This window comes from Suricata suricatta, chromosome 11, assembly GCF_006229205.1.
Source record: "Suricata suricatta isolate VVHF042 chromosome 11, meerkat_22Aug2017_6uvM2_HiC, whole genome shotgun sequence".
Taxonomy (NCBI): domain Eukaryota; kingdom Metazoa; phylum Chordata; class Mammalia; order Carnivora; family Herpestidae; genus Suricata; species Suricata suricatta.
In genome coordinates, this window is record NC_043710.1 from 43262273 (window position 1) to 43282779 (window position 20507).

At 49.6% G+C, this 20507-nt stretch overlaps 1 protein-coding gene across 1 annotated transcript in view; it reads right to left on the reverse strand.

Annotated features, from left to right (window-relative positions):
• Positions 1 to 314: 314 nt before the first annotated feature.
• Positions 315 to 20507, reverse strand: part of SPON1 (spondin 1) — a 258449-nt gene continuing 238256 nt past the window's right edge. The window contains exons 8-16 of the mRNA XM_029956974.1: positions 15015 to 15216; positions 13923 to 14063; positions 13381 to 13456; positions 12253 to 12435; positions 6495 to 6665; positions 6233 to 6400; positions 5348 to 5512; positions 3429 to 3692; positions 315 to 1945 (exon numbers count right to left, since the gene is read on the reverse strand). Of these exons, the coding sequence (XP_029812834.1) occupies positions 1782 to 1945; positions 3429 to 3692; positions 5348 to 5512; positions 6233 to 6400; positions 6495 to 6665; positions 12253 to 12435; positions 13381 to 13456; positions 13923 to 14063; positions 15015 to 15216 (1534 nt within the window). The 3' untranslated portion in view covers positions 315 to 1781. The remainder of the gene's footprint in view (positions 1946 to 3428; positions 3693 to 5347; positions 5513 to 6232; positions 6401 to 6494; positions 6666 to 12252; positions 12436 to 13380; positions 13457 to 13922; positions 14064 to 15014; positions 15217 to 20507) is intronic.

Consider the following 20507-nt stretch of genomic DNA (forward strand, 5'->3'; position numbering starts at 1 on the left):
GGGTGACAGTATGCCTCGAGGTGGCCAGGAGGAATGGTACACAAGTGGGCAGATTCTGTATCAAGGTTTTTTGTCCAAACGAAACCTCTTATTTCCTTTATATTACACGCCTTCATGGGGTGAGAAAGCCATTCATTTATGGATTACAAAAATAATATTGGAAACAACTCGGAGTTCTAGAAGACTCAGGGATGTGCAGTAATGCCCTTCTCGAATGAGGGAGCAGAAACCCTACCTTGTACTGAATGTGACTCAGGTGGGTAACAACTGCAAGAAGGCCCAACCTCCTGAACACTTAGTTCAAAAACACAGAAGACAGACCCAAATGAGTTTTTTATTGAACAGTCTCTGATGTTAAAGAAAATACAGATTCAGGGCTATATCGTATATATGTTGTGTTTGGAGATATCCTGATGTGTTTAATGCAAGTTCTTAAAGTAGTGTATTCAGAACATTGTATGCATCTCAGCCGGATACATATTTGGATTAAGCATAATGAAAACCTGCAAGAGAAATGAGACAGTTTTAATGATAAATGAGTGAGTGAAAACTGCTGATAGACTCAGCTCAATAAAATGTCCTTTTACACGAAGTCTTGGTAGTCAGAATCCCTGAATTTGGTGCATACGAGTGTGTGGAAGGGGATGGAAAACCGTGGCCTTTCCTGTGCATGTGATGGCGGGCCAGAGCCCCGGAATGGAAAGCTGAGGTAAGTTTGGCTTCCCACCAGATGCTCTTACCCAGCCTGATTCTCTAACAATTCCTTTCTCCTTAGATTTCTTTCTTGGTCTCTGAAACACTTTTTTCTGTCCACATATAAAACTTTAGGACGAAAAACAAAAAACCTTTTAAAGTACAGAGATAGTATTTTGTTGAAGCAGTGGCTTGGTGGGATGCGGGCAGCTGATGTATAACTAAAATATTTTCTTGGTAGAACTGGTTTGAAAACTTAAGAGTCTAGGTGTGTGTCAGAAGAGTTCAGAAGCATAGGTTTGGGACTCCTAGAGAGGCCAGTTCTGCTGCCTTGGCCCTAGTAAGGGTTATAAGGCTGGCATCCTTAGGAGAATTGTGCCCCCCTTCCTCCCCAAAGCGCTAGGTACTTTCTAGACTTACTACCTTTTACCTCAAGTGTAAGAACTGGCAACCTTAATTTCCAATAAAGCAGCCATTGTTTCCTTGCTCTGGGGTATCAGGAGGGGAGATACATTTCTGAAAGAAAAGCCACCCTACATCAATTCACTTAATGTCTACCACCTCCCCCCCGCAAGAACTGTTGATGACAGAGACTCAACAAGGGACCCTAAATTCCACTAAATGAAAAGAGGTGGGCAAACGAGGTTCCTACTGCGAGCAAGCAGGCCAAAGGCAAGAGTGAGGGGAAGCTGAGCTCCCCGTGGGAGCGGGACTGTTTCCTCCTCACGGCACCAAGTCCCTTCCAGACCCAGCTGCGTCTCCCTGTGGAGGGGGCCAGGCCACTGTCTGCTGCCCAGGTGGGTGCTCCGGAGGGACGCATTTCCATCCAGTACAAGGTGGCTGCCACTCCCCCGTCCCGTGCTAGAGGAGGGCCAGCTGGGGGTGCAGGAGCCCCATGCCGCCTGTGCCTGCCAAGAAGCAGACAGAAAGAAAGTCCCGGGCATCCACAGGACCGGTGGGTGAGCCACACTGCAGAAATGAAAACTAGGGTATACAATTTAAATTGCCTTAAACAACAAGCAAACGAACACTCCAGCCATCGGTGACTGTGCAACCCAGGCTGTGGCCTCGGAAAACTCAGACCCTCGTTAACAAGGGTGAACATTGCACGCTCTGATCTCCTTCTTGTCCTTGCAGCTGGTAAACTGGGAGCTTTTGAACCTCTTCTTGACAGTCATGTAGCGTTCCTGGATCCCGCCACCACACAGTTTGGTGCATTCTGACCAGGCCGTCCACGGGCGCATCCTGCAGCCTGGAAGCAGAAATGGGGAGACCAACCTGAATGCTGAACTCCAGTCCACAGCTGTCCGTGAACTGGCTGGGCTTCTCTGCTCTTGCATGGAAAGATGGGCTGGGTTGAACAATGGTTAGAGTCCGTGTTGGACTGTCAACTCCTATGTGATGGACTGCCAGAAAAGGCCACAAATGCTGCTGTGGCATTTCCCATCAAGGAACAGAGTCCACAACTCCACCTCTGGAATCTGGGTGTCGCTGTTTGACCTGCTTTGGCTAATGGGACAGGAGCGACCAGGGCTGGAAAAAGCTGGTCCACAAGCCTGGTGAGACTGCTGAGGCCCCGGCTGTGAGCCTGGGCTACACCTTCCAGCCCCAGCCGCCAAGAGCTGCAGGAGTCTCAACAAGACCTCAGAAGACCCATCCAGCTGACCCAGCTCAGGGCACGGACCACAGGACCCTAGTACTTGTGGGGTGGCTTGATGGCAGCTACCACTTAAGCAATTAAACCACTTTCTCCTAATGCTTTCCCCCCATTTACGTGGTCTCCTACATAGACTCGGGTACACAGATAAACATGCTAGCCTTAAAACTCCTCTCTCAGAGGTTAGATCTTTTCAACAAGGTTTTTATGGTCCTCTATACCACTCTTGTGCAATCAGGCATGTTTACTATGCTAAGTTTCATGGAGGAGAAGATCATGGCACAATGCCTGCCTGGCACATAGCTGGGCATAATGGATGTTTGTTGAATGAATGACTACCGTGTCCAATAGACAGCACTTTGTCCACTAAGGAGCGGTGTGCATACCAGATAGTGAACTGTCAGGTTGCCCTGCATATCTGGATTTCTCTCATTGTCCTGTTGGGGTGAAAAGGCTTAGGGAGGAGAAAATGGGGTAGATTGAACTGTGCCTTTTAAAATAGAAACTCAGAGTAGCCATTAATCTTCAACCAGGGCACCTTCCTCACCCAGAGAATCCAAACAGCATCAGTCAGTCTACCAAGGCCTGAACCATGAACCTTTTAAACTCATTTCATACTTTCGCCAATGATATTGCTTGTGGAGCAGCTTATTCAACAATGAAGCCTCAGGCTGTGGGGTTTTTTTTTTTTTGTTTTTTTTTTTAATGCTAGAGTAGGGGACATGCTTTTTTCCGTGGGCTACAAACAAAACTCGCCTCCGTGGCTGTTTTTGCTACCTCCAAACCACTCAACACAGGTCTGTTCAAGTCAGTCTTGCTTAGAACTTCTTGTAGAATCAAGTCTCAAAACAGCAGGCCCCTGGACTTATGGTCTGGTCCCCACTTCTCTAGGCTGGTTTTCTCTCTCTCCCCTTGTACTCTGCTCCATCTGCCCCCTATTTACTGACCATCGCGTGCTCTTCGGGAGCCCTGCCCCTGCTGCCTGGGATGCCTTCTTCTACTCACAACCCCCCCACCCTGCACCCCTTCCCTGCTCTGACACTGCCCTGAGCGCCAGCCTCGGACCTGGGAGCGGTACCTGGGAACTGCTCGCCGCCCGAGTCCTCCCTCAGCTGCTCGCTTCTCCGGCTCTCTCGGGCCTCCCTCCAGCGCAGCTTCTGGATGGATGGATTTCTCAGGCATTTCCGGATACGGCACTTTTTTCGTTGCACGGTCTCTGGGCAGGGCGCACCTCCAAACTGCGGCTCCATTTGGATCATCCGGGTTCGAATCATGTGGCCTTTCCCACAGGACTTGTTACATTCTGACCACTGAGACCACTCGGTGAGCTCACAGTCAATGGCTGGCAAGACACAGATGGGCGTGAGTGTCTGTCTGAAACAGCACGTGGCCACTTAGGTACTCTGAACATCTGCACACAAGTCTGAGAAATGCAGGGAAGGTGCCGTTTTCCCATTTTACAGAAGAAACAGAGGCTCCTAGAGGCAGACTGACTTCCCCCAGCTCCTAACACATTCTATGCCCACATGTCTCCAAGTCTTTGGGAGGAATTTGGATGTTCAGAGTCTCTCGCCCTTCCCTGTGAGCATCTGGAATATTGTCAAATCAACCCTAAGTGGCATAGAGCCATGGAAAACCCAAGGACTTGGATATTCTCAGGCAAGGCCTAGCTGATGGGGTTTTTCAGCTTGACCACTGTGGACCAGTGCCCAAGGCCATTGTGACTTTTGCAGCAAGACTCCAGTAGCTCTTCTTGTTCAACATCACCCTGGGTCCTATAGATGGCAGTTTGTGCAAAAATCACAGGAGCCAGAAACAGGAAATTCATTAGAGGAGGGGGTGGGTTTATCAGGGTATAGGATCCAGCACATTCTTACTAAGCAAGCACCTCACAAAGTAGAGGGAAAATAACCCAACAGTCCGTTTCTGAGGATGTGACTAAGGAGGCAAAGAATTCTGGACCCCTTGCTGGGTTTGTAGAAGTAGACCCAGGCTTGATCTAGGAAGAACTATTGGTCAGTAGTTTTCAGCCTTTCTCCCTGTGAGCTCAGGCAGCTGATGTTAAAATGAGGATAATGGTATGTTTCCATTAGTTATGAGGATTAAAGGAAATAATCCTCCCAGCCTAGTTCCTGGCACATGGGAAGTGTTCTCCATTCAGTGAACCCATTTAGTTTCATGGTCTGGGTCATCTCCACACATGACTGTCCAGCTAAAGCAGCTCAGGACTGTAATAGGTAACAGCGAGTGTAACATACGGGTCAGGTCTAGTGTTTGGCACTTCGTTCCAGTTACGTGGAAAGGTTTCTTGCTATTTTACAGTTGAACAGGGATGTTAAGTCATCTACATAAAGGGACAAAGCTGGGACTTGAACCCAGGTAGCCACCCTGAAATAGCAAGGAAGAGGGAGCATGAAAGACCAAGGGGCTTTCAGAGAAAGCCAGAAAAACCAATCCTAGCAAGCCTGACTGACTTTCTACCTCCTAAAAGAGCAGCTTTCTCGCAAGACTAGCTGGAAAAATGGTCTCTCTCTCTCTCCTTGGAGATCAGCACCTGTGAAATACAGGTGGTCACAGAGGTTTTGGAAGAGATGGAGGTGGGCATCGAGCTTTTCGCTGCCTGTCTCAGCAAGGCTGCAAAAGTCCAGGAGTTACTGACTTCACGTCCGCCCCTCTAGTCATGGGTAAGAATGGTCACAGGGAAAAGGAATAGAAGTAGAAAGCTTGGAAAACCCATGGATCAGACAGCTGTGAGGGCGGCGAGGGCAAGGCCCACATAATAAGGCTCCTTGAGCTCGGGCTATGTTTCCCATCTCTGTCTCCTCTGTAGACTCCTAGCAACTTAGAGTTTGTGTAGCTGGTGGCAGGACCCCCTCCTGCTAGTGAGGAGGGAATGGTCTTGGCTCACATGGGGATCCCGAGTCCATGCTCTCGGGCCCCAGCAGACAGCCGGGCCACAGGAGCAGCACAGGTAAGAGGAGAAGCTGCAGCACTTACGGCATTCGGGCAGCATGCACTTCTCCGCTTGCTCCAGCTCCTCATTACAGTCCCCGAGTTCGGCCAGAGACTTGAGCATCCGCTGGCGGGTCCGCATGCCCTTCCCGCAGGTCACGCTGCAGTCACTCCACTCAGACCACGGGGATAACAGGCAAGGGATGGTGTCTAGGCCAAGAGCCAGGTTTGCCACTGAGAACAAGCTCCCTTGACTTTCTTTGATTTTCCTGTGTCCCCTACCCTCTGTTCCCCACTCTGGCCCCTGGAGTTGAGTGCAATGGACCGATGGTCCTCAGGTAACCCAAGTAGCCCCATGGGGCAAGAAGGACTACTGTCCTTCCTGTCACTCTCCTGCACTTCCCCTGCTGATGTAGCTCAGCCGGAGGAATACACAAGTCCCCACCTGCAACATCCCACACTCCCCCAAGGACCATGCAATACATTTCTGGATGCTTTGTTGCTAAAATCCCTAGGATTTTAGGATTAAAGGAAAGTCCCCGACTTGCGTGCATTTGTATGCTGATAGGTGGGTCTACTTGCATTTGTGCCTAGAGCTGGGGCTGCATGTCCAGTGCAGAACAAGAGTGGGGGCCTATGACCTGAGGGGTGGATGTCCTGCCTGAATGTATTGCTGTACCACCCTCCAGCCAAGATACTCTGGGGTCCTATAACACAAAGCTGCTGACTAATGCTTTCCAGAGGTCACCAGTTTGCCATCCTAGCATCACTCAGAATGTCCCTCAAGGGAGGCCCCTCTGATTGCTGCCTGATGGCTCTTGCAAGGATAGTGGGCCATACGTTCTCCCAGCACCCGCCCAACCTTGCTGATGGTAGCAGCCAGGGTCCTGTGATCTACACCCCCAGCCCCCCGGCCCCACGCCCACTCACGACACTCAGGCATCATGCACTTCTCTGCCTGGGAGGTCTCGGCCTTGCACATGGAGCCGTCCGCTGGGCTCATCTTGACCATGCGATGTCGCTTCTTCATGCCCATCCCGCAGGTGGCACTGCACTCATCCCACTCGCCCCACTCGGTCATCAGGCAGCTGCTGGGAGCTGGGAGGCCAGCCCTGTTGGGATCACGGCTGCCGCCTGGGGAGCACCCCCTTCTTCCCCCCCTGCCCCCTGCTGGCCGGGCACCCCTACTCACAGCACTCCTCATTGACCGTGCACTTCTCCGTCTCCTCCGTGGGCAGCGTGCACACAGAGCCGTCCTCGGGGAACTGCTTCACGTACCTCTCCCGGGACCGCATGCCCAGGCCACAGGAGATGCTGCAGGGCGACCAGGTGATCCACTCGGACATGGTGCAGGTGGAGCCATCTGCAACACATGAGCAGGCGCGGCTGCAGCCCGCGTGCCCAGCTCCAGGGCAGGAACCACGAAGGAACTGGCTTTCTTTTCCCTAGTGCATAGTCTTGCCCCTTTTGCCAGAGATAAACTGACCATATAATCACGAGCTTGTTTCTGGGCTTTCCGTCCTGTTCCACTGATCTATGAGGTCTATGTTTGTGCCAGTACATGGTCTTGAATGGGAAAAAAAAAAGAAAAAGTCTTTGACAAATGGTGATGGGAACGCTGGAGAGCTACATGCAAAAGAATGAAACTGGGCCACTTTCTTATACCATACATAAAGATAAAATGGCTTAAGATCTAAATGTGAGACCTGAAACCATAAAAATCGTGGAAGAGAGCACAGGCAGTAATTCCTCTGACATGGGCTATACAACATTTTTCTAGACAAGTCCCCTGAGGCAAAAGAAATAAGCAAAAGTAAACTATTAGGACCACATCAAAATAAAAGCTTCTACACAGCAAAGGAAACAAAAGTAAAAGGCAACCTACAGAATGGGAGGGGATATTTACAAATGACCTCTCTGATAAAAGGGCTGGCATCTAAAATGTATAAAGAACTTACAAAACTCAACATCCAAAAAACCAATTTAAAAATGGACAGGACATAAGGGTGCCTAGTCGGTTGAGCATCCAACTTTGGCTCAGGTCATGATCTCAGGGTTTGGGAGTCGAGCCGCACATGGGGCTCTGTGCGGACAGGTCAGAGTCTGCTTCAGATTCTGGGTCTCCCTGAACTGCCCCTCCCCCACTTTCACTCTCTCAAAAATAAATATTAAAAAATAAATAAAAATGGACAGGACATGAACAGACATTTATCCAAAAAGGACACACAGAGGGACAACAGACATATGAAAAGATGCCCAACACCACTCATCAGGGAAATGTAAATCAAAACTACAATGAGCGATTAGCTCATACCCACCAGAATAGCTAAAATAAAAGCAACAACAGGTGTGGGAGAGCATGTGGAGAAAAAGGAACCCTTGTGCACTGCTGGGAATGCAAACTGGAGCGGCCACTGTGGAAAAGAGTATGGGAGTTCCTCAAAAAGTTAAAAATAGAACTGTCCTATGATCCAATCCTTACACTACTGGGTATTTGCCCTGAAATTCAAAAATACTAACTTGAAAGGATATATGCGCTCCCATGTCTATTGCAGCATTGTTTATAATAGCCAAATTACGCAAGCAACCCAAGTGTCCATCACATAGTATATGTATACAATGGAATGTTATTCAGCCATAACACAGAATGAAATCTTGCCGTTTGCAACATGGGTGGAACTAGAGAGTATAATGCTAAGCAAAAGAAATCAGAGGAAGACAGATCCTGGGGGAGTTTACTCAAATTTCAGAAATAAAAACAAAGGGCAGAAAGTTTTTTTTGGTTCATCTCAACTACAGAGAAACTTGGTTTCCAGAGGAGATGGGCATGTGGGATGCGTGAACAAGGAACCAGGGATTAAATGTACACTTATGAGCACTGAATAATGTATGGAATTGTTGAATCGCTGTAGTGCACACCTGATACTGACATAACGCTGTACGTTAAATATCCTAGAATTAAAACAAACAAAATGGAACTGGGAGCACGCACGGGGAGAGTCAGGCAATTGAGGATGGAGGGGGACTTAAAAGGTAAAAATCTTGAAACCAGGAATTGTTCTCTAAACGGACATGTTGCCGGGTGCACAGGGCACTCAGGATTACTCCTTGTTCCCGGACAATATATTTGAGAGCTGCTTGGATGGGTAGAAGTATGTTTTATATCATAATTTACCTTAAGTTGTGTATCTGCATGGTCTAGGATGTATCCTAGATCTAACACCATTAAATAAAATGAAAACTTCACCTCCCTCAGTCACTAACTTCATTTTAAGTACACAGTAGCCGCATGGGAGTAGTGGCTGCCATCTTGGATAGTACAGATATAGAACTTCCCTGTCACAGAAACATCTATGGACAGTGCTGGAAAAATATGACATATATTCTGAGGCAACACGTAAGCTCTTCTGCTCAGAGGAACCTGAGATCTTATAGTTCTTGTCTAAAGCTGCCAGTTCCCTGTCTAGAAAAATTGATGAGAATTTTGTTCCTGAGGGTGAAGACTGACTGGTCTTTGGATATAGGGACCTGAAAGCAGACACAGGGTGGATTTGTACCCAAACAGCAGATGACACTAACTGACCACAAACTTCTCATTGCCTCTGTTGAGACTGGCAACCAGGAGAACGCCCCAGCTGCTGACAGGGAACAAATGGCAGGGTGAGGAGGGAATGTCTGTGCCAGGGGACAGAGGAAGAGTGAGGAAGGCAGTAGAACCATTCTTTTGTGTTGACAGCGTGGGCTATATATGGCTTGGCTTCTATCCCGACATGTTAGCAAAGGCTCTGATCACGTAGGGACGCTCTGGAGGTTGCGGGGAAAGATAAAGCCCTCAGCATGGCTGGGTAGTCCTGTTTCCAAATAGCAGTGGGGGTGGAAACAGGCGTGTGCATGTGTGTGTGCATGCGCACGTTTGTGCCTGCTTAGTTCTTAAAAAAAAAAAAAAAGGAAATGAGGTCATCCATCTATCCATATCAATAAAGATTTATTGAGTGCTTTGAATACCTAGTGGTATGCTCTGAGGTTAAAAAGATGTGTAAGATACGGATCTTGCTCTACTCTAAGAGCTGGGCACAGTAATTCCAGGTCCTGAAAATATGACAGCCCAGGGAATTGAGGAACAGAGGGAAAAAACTCACTCCTTGGAGTGCAGGGCAAGATTTCACACAAGAGGGCGCACCTGAGTATACTTTTGTTAGGTAAAGGAGATTTGCTTTTAAGGTGAACTGAAAGCTTATGTGAACACCCCTGTGCGGTGTGTTTACATGCATGGTTATTGGGAGATGAGGTTAGAAGAACTGAGTGGGAGTCCAGCCTGCACATGACGGTGGCTGTCCCTTGTACAGGTGTGATGCCTACACGTGGTGATTTAATCTATGGACAGTGCCAGTGGTGTGTAGATTAAGAAATCTCACCTGGGACCCACTCATTAGGCCCAGGGACAAGGCTAATGAAAGGAAGCACGTACTAAGAACACGACGTTCCAATGTAACAGCAGTTAGGCTGGTGCAGTAACGGTTAGAAGGACTAGGCTTGGCACGCCCCAGCTCAGGCTTTCCAGGACCTGGCGAAACATGACCCCAGGAAGGCAGAATATGGTTACCACCCACCTGTGTGTCTGTGGACAGGACAGGTAGCTCCTAGACTCGAGGCTCTGCTCTTCCAGTGACCCCCCCAATGGCTGTCCCCAAATGTCTTTACTACAGTGTGTCTTTAGTGCCGCTCTGTGACTCACGTTGTGTGATTTGTGTCAGAGTGCTCACCCCCCTCAGGCCTCCACCCGGGCTCACTGCAGGACTGCTTTCCCTGTAAATTAAGCTGAGGAGCCCACACATGGGCAGTAAGGAGCCACAGATCTCCCAGCTGGGGAGTGAAATGAGCAGATCTTTGTAGAAGAGCCTTCTGGTTGGGATGGAAGATGGGCAGACGTGGGGGAAGAGGGTAAAGCCTGGGCTCAAGGGCTGGCCCCGAGAATTAGGAAGAAACGCCACAGTTGCTATAGTAACATGTATGTTCCTGTGGTCTGTGTCCAAAGGGGTCTCTGCTCCCTTCCTGTTCTAACCACGCCCTGACCAAGTGCAGAAGGCAACCGACGGGGGCACTGAGAACTCTATCCGGCTCTGAGTGGGGTGGCTTCTGGACGGCATGTGCACCAGCTACAAAAAGCAGGCAGAACTGCAGAAATAGTCAAATCTAGCCTAAAATTCACAGGGAGTCTTAAGGGTCCCTGAATAATCAAAACAACCTTGGAAAAGAACAAAGTTGGAAGATGAACACTTCCTGATTTTAAAACATAACTACAAAGCTACAGCATTCAAAGCTGTGTGGTGCTGGCATACAGACAGACCTACGGACCCATGGAATAGGATAGAGAGCCTGGAAATAAAGGCTCACGTAAATGCGCAGATGGTCTGGCAAGAGTTCTAAGACCACTCAACAGAAAAGGGCAGGCTTTCTAATAGGGTGGTACTGGAAAGTGTGGGTATTCACATGTAAAAGAATGGAGACTTAATATCATATAAAAATTAACTTGAAATGGATCAATGACCTATAAACATAAGAGAAAACCTAGGGAACAGCCTTCAGGGCACTTAGTTTAGCAATGATTTCTTAGATAGGATACCAAAGGCAGAGGCAGCCAAAGGAAAAACACCAGATTGCATGACACTTTAGAATTTGTGCAAAAGGACACAGTCAACAGTGAAAGTAACTTAAGGAATGAGAGAAAATATTTGCAAATCCTGTCTCATAGAGGATTAATATCTAGAATTCATGGAATGGGAGGGTTCACTCCCCTCCGCAGGGCCTTATCAAAGGCACAAATGGCAATAAACCACAGTGGGAGTGTAGCCAGGAGACGTATTTAAGACCGTCCCCAGCAAGAGCCAGAGGGAGAATGACCTGCAGCAGGATAAGCTTTCTTCAATTATCCTCAGCTGGGAAGGGGTTTTCTTCCTGCCATAAACCAGCCTGACTTCTACATCCCTTCCTGTTGCCTCAGTGCCCATGTGAGACAGTTAAGCTCAAAGTACAGAGCACAGACCGTCCAGGTGGAGAGAACAGCTGGACCCTGGGCAGCTGACCTTTGCACAGCAATTAGCTCAGTGCCACTCTGACGCTTGTGCCATCATGACCGGGGCCATGCAAGTTCACGGCTCAGGCCTGCCGTTTGAGCAGTTGCAGAGAGCGAGACAGAATCCTTGTGATCAGCCCAGAGGTCCTGATGCAGGAAGTAGGTGCTCTAATTCAGGTGGGAATGGAACATGGAGGCCCGCAATTGTCTGGTCCCACTAGGGCGAGAGGTTGAGAGTCATTGTTGGCCAACCTGCTCACCTCTAATTTTTTTAATGTTTATTTTTGAGAGAGCGAGCGAGAGAGAGAACGTGCAAGAGCACGCACGTGCGCGCACACACACAAGCAGGAAAGGGGCAGAGAGAGACACACACAGAATCCGAAGCAGGCTCCAGATTCTGAGCTGTCAGCACAGAACCCGACACACGGCTCTAACTCACAAGCCGTGAGATCATGACCCGAGCGAGCTGAAGTCCCACGCTTAACTGACTGAGCCACCCAGGGGCCCTTCACCTATTTCTTAAAAAGGGATGGGAGCCAAGGCCCAGAAGCAAACTGCTTGTTATTTGTGATTTGTCATAGAGGCTTGCTAGCTTTTTAGTAACTGCTGCAGAATGGATTCAGGGCTCAGGAGGGAGTTGGGTGGACAACCTCAAGAATTCCTTTGACGTCCTAAGACATACAGCATTTTAGAGCCCTCAAGACATTGTTGGAGATGGGGGGAGGGTCTTCCCTAGCGGTCCCCACTAGCGATGACACTTGGGGTCCTGGTGCTCTACTGAGGACTTTATCCGAGCAGGTGGGCGGGGCCAGCACAGCCAGGTAGCACCGCCCCCAAACCTCTGCCAGCCCCTCGCTCACCTGGACTGTAGCCTCACCTTCGTCGCTGCAGCCCGGGCCCATGCAGGGCTGGAAGTCCTGGGTGTCCGGGCAGGGGACGCTGAGGTCCAGCTGGGCCTTCAGCATGCGCTGCCGCATCCTCTTGCCTTTTTCACAGGTGGAGGAGCTGCAGGCGGACCACGGGGACCAGTTGGAGTATATGCAGGTTTCGGGGGTGTCATCTGGAAAGAGTGTGGGACAGGTTTTCCTTGGGACCCCGTGGACACCGGAGCCGGCCCTATTCACAAGTGAGCTCCTTTGGTGGATAAGAAAACCTGTGTTGCCTGACCTGCCTCAGCAAAGCTGGGTGCTCTGGGATGGAAGCAGCTCTTTACTTGCCTTGAAAAAAGTGATACTTTAATCCTTCCACGAATATCTAAACGACAGGGAAGTCTCCTACTCTCCCTTCCCTTCAGCACATGAGGGTCTTTCATTTCTGCTTCCTGGCAGACCTGGTTCCCACAGATGTGCAGACATGTCATAGGCAGTTTGGGGGAGCACAGCCTCATTTGGGGGTGTGCGTGTCGCTGTTTCATCTTCTCAATGACCCCATACATAGGGGTCACGACGAGGGCAGCCAGTGTTTGCTGAGCACTTACTACACACCAACGCCATTGTAAGAACCTTACATATTTTATCCCGTTTGGTTCTCATAGCAACTCTCGGCAAGGCAGGTTCTGTTGTTATCCCCAGGTTACAGCTGAGGACAGTGTGGTAGCCTGGGAGCTTCCTGCCCAAGGACACAGAAAAAAGCCCAGGTGGCGTGACTTCCAGATCCCACAAGAGAACGGAGCTGAAGGAATGGCCCTGACTGTAGGATCTGGGCCTCCCTTTCCTTGCTGGGGAAGTGGACATGTCCACGCTGCCCCACAGGCCAGTGTGGCCATCAGAGCAGTGAGTGCCAGGGGCACCGGGACGCCCATGCAAAGGCCCGATACCGGTGAATACATCTTCCGGTGGTCCTGGCCTCATTTGGGCTTTTCTTCCACGCAGAAGCCCTCAAAGAGGGAAACTGCCAAGTCAAAGGATATACTATTCTTGCAGCTCTTAAAACCCGTTAGAAAAGGGATTTCCCAGAAGGTATTGGCCAGTTTATATTGCTCCCTGCAACCAAGGAGCTTACGTACCTTCATCTTTCTCTTCTGGAGCCAGATCTGCCACGATATCATCGACGTTATCAGGTACAATATTGCATTGTTCTCCCTGCAAGAGGAATTTTTATTGGAGGGCCCCCATCAAAGAATGGCATGTGTTGGGGACCGATGAGGAAGGATATAAAGTCGGACGCCCACCCCGTGTGCAGATCCCAGGCCGCGGTGGAGTGCTGAGCCAACATTTACAATCAGATTGAAAGAGAAATGGCAAGAAAGCCACAGCTTCCCAGTTCCTGATCCATGGCCGATGTTAGCCATCAATTAAGGAACTCACTAGACACTGATCTGTCTGGATCAAATAAATCATTCAGTGGCACGAAGAACCCTGCTGCAATGTTGATTTTGCTCATTTATATCTTATGAATAATTTGCATGCTTAGAAACCTCAGGAGGTCCAGGAGTCCTGTATTTTGGACTACGCCAGGGACCCCATGATTCCAGAGCAGATAGGGGTACAGTTGGCTTGCACTCCTGGTGGGAAGGGTCTGTGCCAGGGCGAGCTCTAGCCCCAGTACCTTCCGGGCGATTCTCTCGATGACAACTCTGGCTACTTGAGTGATAGACCCGCCCTCTGGATCGTAAAAAGGACTCTGAGGATGGTCCAGACTGGTCAGGGGCCGGATTTTCTCCTGGGGAATTGTGGGCTTGTTGGGTGACTGTTAGGGGGGAAAAAGACAGAGTATGGGAGACAAAGTGGTTAAAAACCATGAAAGCAACTTGATTGTACTAGGATCAGAACAAAACCCTCGTTAGGGATTTCACAACAGCTGTAACTGCTATTGGGGTCAATGCAATTCTGTTCACACCATGTATCATGCAAAGAAGTCGGGAGACCTCGATTTTCAGATTCTCCCAGGTGCACAGGATAACGTCCTAATGAAGACAAAGTTTCAGAGAGGTCATCCAGCTAGGAAACCGCTGAACCAGGCTGGCCTGAACCCAGAGCTCTTCCTGCTCGACCAGGAGTTAGCAAACTAGTCTAGGGAGGGTCAGGTGGTAAGTATTTTAGGTTATGTGGGTCACACTGTGTTGGCTACAACTACTCAACTCAGCTTTGGTAGGGAGAAAGCAGTAATAGGATGTGGGTGGTGGGGTTGGAAATTATTTACAAATTAGGTGGTAGTCCCAATTTGGCCCACAAACTGGGGTTTTCCAGTGTATTGCCCTGTCACTGATTTTTCTAATGGTTTCAGATTTCAATACAGTCGGTGTGCTGACTATAGCTGAAAAATAGGAACAGTCAGGAGAGAATTCAAAGTCCTTAATCTCGCTGCCTGGGAACCTCCAGAATTTCCAGACTTAAAGGTACATCAGCTTCTGTTGTTCCCCATTCTCACCCCCTTCTCTTGCTTTTTGCTTCCATGCCCATTTCCTGCTGGTCCTTGCTTACTGACGAACTGCTTTTTAGCACACTCCCTTTCCATGGCCTCCTGGCCAGCTGTGTGGGTCATACCGCACAAGGTCCGTGAAGGTGAGACTACGCCAGCCTCCCCTACCAGACTGTGGCTTCACCTGCCGCATTTGTGTCCAGGACCCCCTGCGCAGGACTGGGGGAAGATGAAGCACCCAGGAAGCTTGGTCTCCCACCACTGCAGGCGCGTACCCACCTCATAGGTCACCCCGCTGTCGGTGCCCGCGTCCCAGGGGATCAGGTCTTGCACCACCTTCTGGACCCAGCCACACTCCTTGGTGCACAGATCCTCTGCAGACAGGCCCACATTCCAGTCGGGGCTGGGGCCCATCATGGTCAGGAAGGACATCAAGTGGCGTGTCCTGTCCACTGAAAATTCAGCCGAGGGTGCTGCTCTCCTGGAAACCAAATCCATTGTGTTAGGGGGCCTGGGGGGACACACTCTGAGGGACATCTGGGCAGACCAGAGCTGAAGGAGGAGAGGACAGAAGGTGGATTCGTGGTCTTCCACTGATCTCTGCCTGTAGCCACTACTGTTTTACATCCTTTGCTATCCTGAGCCCATCCGCTGGCCACACATGGCGAGAACCATATGCTACCACCTGATCCTGTTTTAAGGTGTTCAAAGCACTTACTGTTTTGTGTATGTTTCTTATTGTTCAGCTGTTTATTGACTATCAGCTCTCACTTGAGTGGGAGCCCTAGGAACGCAGGGCTTTTGTCCGTCTTATTCATGGCCCGATTTCCAGTGCCTACAACAGTGCCTGGCACAGAGCAGATGCTCAGTAAGTGTTTCTGAATAAATCAACAAAGACTTCGTGTTATTGTAACTGAACCCAGGTTTGTCTGCCTGATGCCCAGCAAAGATGATCACTGAGACCTCGATGATGCAGCCAGGAAAGAGTTTATTCAAGAGGCAGCCAAATGCAGAGACGGGAGGGCAAGCCTCAAATCTGCCCCCAAGGAGGAGAGTCAGGGAATTTGAAGGCAAATGAAAAAGTTCTGGGTAAGAAGTTACAGCTGCACTTACTAGTCTGCAGCTGCGGGTCAGTCCCATTATCCCTTTGGATACCAGTTTCAATCCCTACCCTCTTTTGAGCATTCCTCATTCTTTAGGGAATTGGGATGATGACCATTCTGGTTACTTCCTGCTGAGATGGGGCAAAGATTGGAGTTTAGGGGAATGGACACTTTCTGCACTCAGAGATACTCTTCAGTCCCAGGTTGAAACCCAACATTCTGCATTACTAAGTTTTTAAAAGAAATATTTCTGGGAAAGAGAAAAAGAAAGCATGCATTAGCACAAGTGGGGGAGGGGCAGAGAGAGAAGAAAACGGAATTTGAAGCAGGCTCTATCTAGGCTCTGAAATGTCAGTGCAGAGCCCGACACGGAGAACCCATAAACCATGAAACCATGGCCTGAGATGAAGTTCGACGTTTAACTGACCAAGTCACCCAGGTGCCCCTGCATTACCAAGAGTTTGTAGTTTGGCTATTAGTGTTTGTACTCTGTTTTCTCGAGGACCCTTGGGGAGAGTTGCTGGAACCAAGCTTGTTGGACGTGTTGATGATGTCTTCCGACCAGCTCTCCTGAATCCTATTTCAGGTCTGCCAGCGGCTCGCTGCTGCAGGCAGTGCTGCTCTCGAGGTCTCCTTGCTCACAGGCTGCAGGGAACCTTGGGTTCTCATACGTGGAGTGTGAGAATGGGTGTCACCAGTGCCTCACAAGGTCCTGCGCATGGAGATTGGAGCTGGCCCTCAGGGTGCACACACTTCAGGTCTTTAGTGACACCAAGTCTCCAGGATACAGTCGGTGCCAGGGCACAACTGTGGGGCACGTCGACCTGCTGGACGTGAACTTACCTACTGAACCTACTTACCCGAGAGTATCCAATTACCTAATCTGAGCCCCATCAGGAACTCCTAAGTTACGAAAAGGGTGTAGAAAGTCTTCCATATACCATTTCACAGGGGCTTACCTCAAGCCTATGTCTAGGGGCCACTCAAACCTAAAGCAGAGTGGCCTGCAAGGCTTATTCCCCAAATTAAGTTACTTTCTTGACAGGTCTTGCCAAAGTTTGTTTTTTCAGTTTTTTCCAGTTGGTTGGGGTCTCCAGGAAGTGTGTAATTTCCACTGGATGCCCAAGGTACTGGGCTCTGTTTGACTTTTTCTGCAAACGCTGGTCCACGTCGCTCTGAATGGTTAGTGGCCATCCAAACCCAGGAACGCTTTTGCTTCAAAATGTTTAGACAACTTCTGAGGAATTTGCTGAATGGCAGGGGAAAGCTTCAACCCGGCTTGCCAAGGATCTACAGACACCAGCAATGAGCTGTGGTTTTCGGCATCATGGCGAGGTCTACCTGCCGGTCTTCTCCACTTTTGCTACTTCAAACCTCATCAGGCTTTCCAGAAAGTGCTGAGGTTTTTGTTTTTTTAAAACTTTTTTCCCCTTTTCTGACACATTTTGCAATGGAGGTAACATGAACTTATCTTTCTGTTTTAATTAAATCAGCCAACTTAAATTAGCTTTACTGCTCAATATTTTCCAAGATCATGTGAAAAACATTTGGGTTAGTTTCTGTCTTTGAGTTTTAGAATGTCCAATTCTAATAAGCACTTGCTTTTTAACCGACTAGAACTCTTTTACAAATTAATTTTAGCAACACCATGCAGACAGAGTAAATAGCTCACACTTACACCTACAAATATGCAAACAAGATGCAGATAAAATTTTAAAGGCCCAATTTCTACATCTCCCTCATTTACAACACAAATCGAATTGCAAGGTGGTATAATTTACGGACTCAATTGGTCATTTTTCTCAAGAGTCGAATGAATACTGTGGCCAGTGTTTCAAAAAAAAAGATTGCCCTGTTTTGGAGAACAGAGCCCCAAGGGCTGCATGTGGGCAGACAGGGACTTCCCATTTTCCAATGGGAACATGCTAGTTTTATTCAAGATGTCAAACGCTGCAGCAAGCCCAATGAAGCCGAGGGCTCTGTGGGCACTGGTTCCTCAGCAAGAGTCTAGGCTTCACCCACAGAACCAAATGGCTTCTTAGTTTCTAGTTCTTTCCCAAAATTCAGAGCTTCACTGACTGAACCAAACAATTCTCTAGTCAGCCTTCTCTTAAGAAAAGGAGACAAAGAGAACCAAAATCCTCTCTTTGGAGGCAGCCCAGTGTGAGGAAGACATCTAAGTAAGCCAAACCTTGGGGCGCCTGGGTGGCTCAGTCGGTTAAGCATCCGACTTCAGCTCAGGTCATGATCTCATAGTTCATGGGTTCAAGTCCCATGTCAGGCTCTGTGCTGACAGCTAGCTCAGAGCCTAGAGCCTGTCTTCGGATTCTGTGTCTTCCTCTTTCTTTGTCCCTCCCCTGTTGATGCTGTCTCTCAAAAATAAATAAATGGAAAAAAAAAAAAAAAAGCCAAACCAAAACGAGGAAGAAATAAGGGAGCTCCCGTGCCACCGTGCATGAAGTACTCACCAAGAGACCTCTGTCCAAACCAAACCCCAAGCCCATTTTCTTGCTGCAGGTTAATGTAGGTGCAGAAGGTCAGTGGTGCCCAGTCGGAGTGGGGTCTTAGGGACAGGCCCCAGGAGAGGGAACCTAGGCCACTGCTTGGCCCAGTCACCAGAATCCTGTTACCAGCTGGGGGCTGACAACCAAGGGCACAGAGCTCCTGCCTGGGTCACCAGATGTGTAGCCAAACCCAAGTTCACCCAATACTCAGCAGAGCCCATCACTGAGAGACCTGGAGTACCCGGCAAGCGTAAGAACTCATTCGACAGGCGGCCATACCAGGAAACAAGACAGAACTGAATCCACTTCCTCTAACGGGGAGGAATCAGGGCAATTTAAAGGCAAATGGAAACGGTCTGGCTAAAAAGTTGCAGCTGAGGGCAGTCCCACTAACCCGTTACTTACTGGTTCCACTGTGTGCCCAGCTGTGCTGGGTGTGAGATGAACTTTACAGATAAGTGCTTAATGCCCCGAGCCTTTTTTCTTTTCTTTCCCTTGCTCCCTCCCTTCCTTCCTCCCCCCTTCCTCCCTTCCCTCCCTCCTTCCTTCCTTTTTGACATCCTCACTCAATCCTCAGAAGGGAAGAATGACTGACTCCAATTTATGGATGAGGAAACTGAGGCTCAGAGGGTTATGTTATGTAACTTGTCCAAAATCACAAAGTCAAAACTGGCAGACAAGACCAAGATCCAAGGCAGTATTAGTTCAAATCAATGCTCTTTTCATCATCAATTTCAAATTCTTTCTCCCTGCCCTGGTTTCTCTCTGCGATACGTTGTGCCCTCAGAGGGGGGTGCCCCCCAGCCTGCTGCCTCCATGGTCCTCAAGGGGCTGCTAACAGCAAGGCCCTGCCCTGGTACTAAGAGCTCCCCCATGGACAGGGACAGGGACATCCGCCAGGTGGTGAGCAAGGACCTGGCTATAGCCAGGGAGATGGCTTGTCTGACAACCCCCAAGCCACAAGAGGCGATTCTTCAACCTGTCTCCTCAAGTTCCTAAGAAGACATCTTACCCGTGGCCGGGGCTCGGTTAGGACGATGATGGCGGCCCACCGGGCGGGGGTGGGGGCTGGGAAAGGACGAGCTGTGTTCACTCAGCACACACTTGGGAGCAGACTCAGGTTAGTTTATTTCTCCACCCCCGTGACAATCCTGTGGGGCTAGAAGTGTCCCATCTTGTAGAGAAGAAAGCAAGCATATAAAGGTTAATGGACCTAGAGACACAGCTGGTAGGGGCTGAGGTTTAAAAGCAGCTCCGCCTGACTCTGCACCCCCGGGCTGCTAATTGTGGGGAGTCCTTGGCCGGGGACCGACTTGTCTGTTCGGCCCAGCTGGCAGCTGGTTCACCTCAGCTGCTGGGGAGTCCCCATTCCCTCTGTGGAGACCAGCTGTCTCTTCTGGCTGCCCTCACCTGTCCCCCAAAGTAATGACTCCAGACCTGGTTAGGCCTCATGGAACCGGGCCCCGTTGGGCTCTGGCTGACTAGATGGGGTCAGACAATGAGCAGAGAGGGATGGAAGCCTGGGGGTGCGTCCTGGCATCACCTCTTTCAGCTGCAGATCCTTGGGCAAATTACTAAAGCATTCTGTGCCTCGGTGTCCAAATCTGTAAAATGGAGATCTCCATATGTCTACTCCAAAGGGTTACTGTGTTCAATGAGAGGACTTGTATATGGTACTTAGTCCAGTGCCTGGCACTTGAGCTATTATTGTACGTAAAGAAGCAGTGTAGGGTAGTAAGGAGATCAGGAAAGAGAGGGGGAAGGGGAGGGAGGCTTTCTGAGTGGACTATACACTGTAGCTCGACGCCAGTCTATGTTCTGGCACAGGAGTGGGGGAGGAGCCTGGCCTGAGCCCTGGCTTGGGGGTCAGCGGCTCAACAAGGCCGGTGTTGCCACCCTCTCCATCCTCCTGCGCCTGCCCCAGGCCCCGCCAGCCCAGCCTAGTTGCAGGTCCCACGTGCACTTGCATCTGCTGTGAAAGCTCCTAGTCAGGGATCTGGACCAGGTGGGCCCTGGTCACTTACAGAAATCCAAATTATCGAGCCCCGCCCCAATTTACTTAGTGAGACTCAGGTAGGACCCAGCATTCGAGTTTAACAACCCGTCCAGGTGATCCAGATGGACTTCGAGTTCGAGAACTGTTGGTCGACTCATCTTTCAAGGTT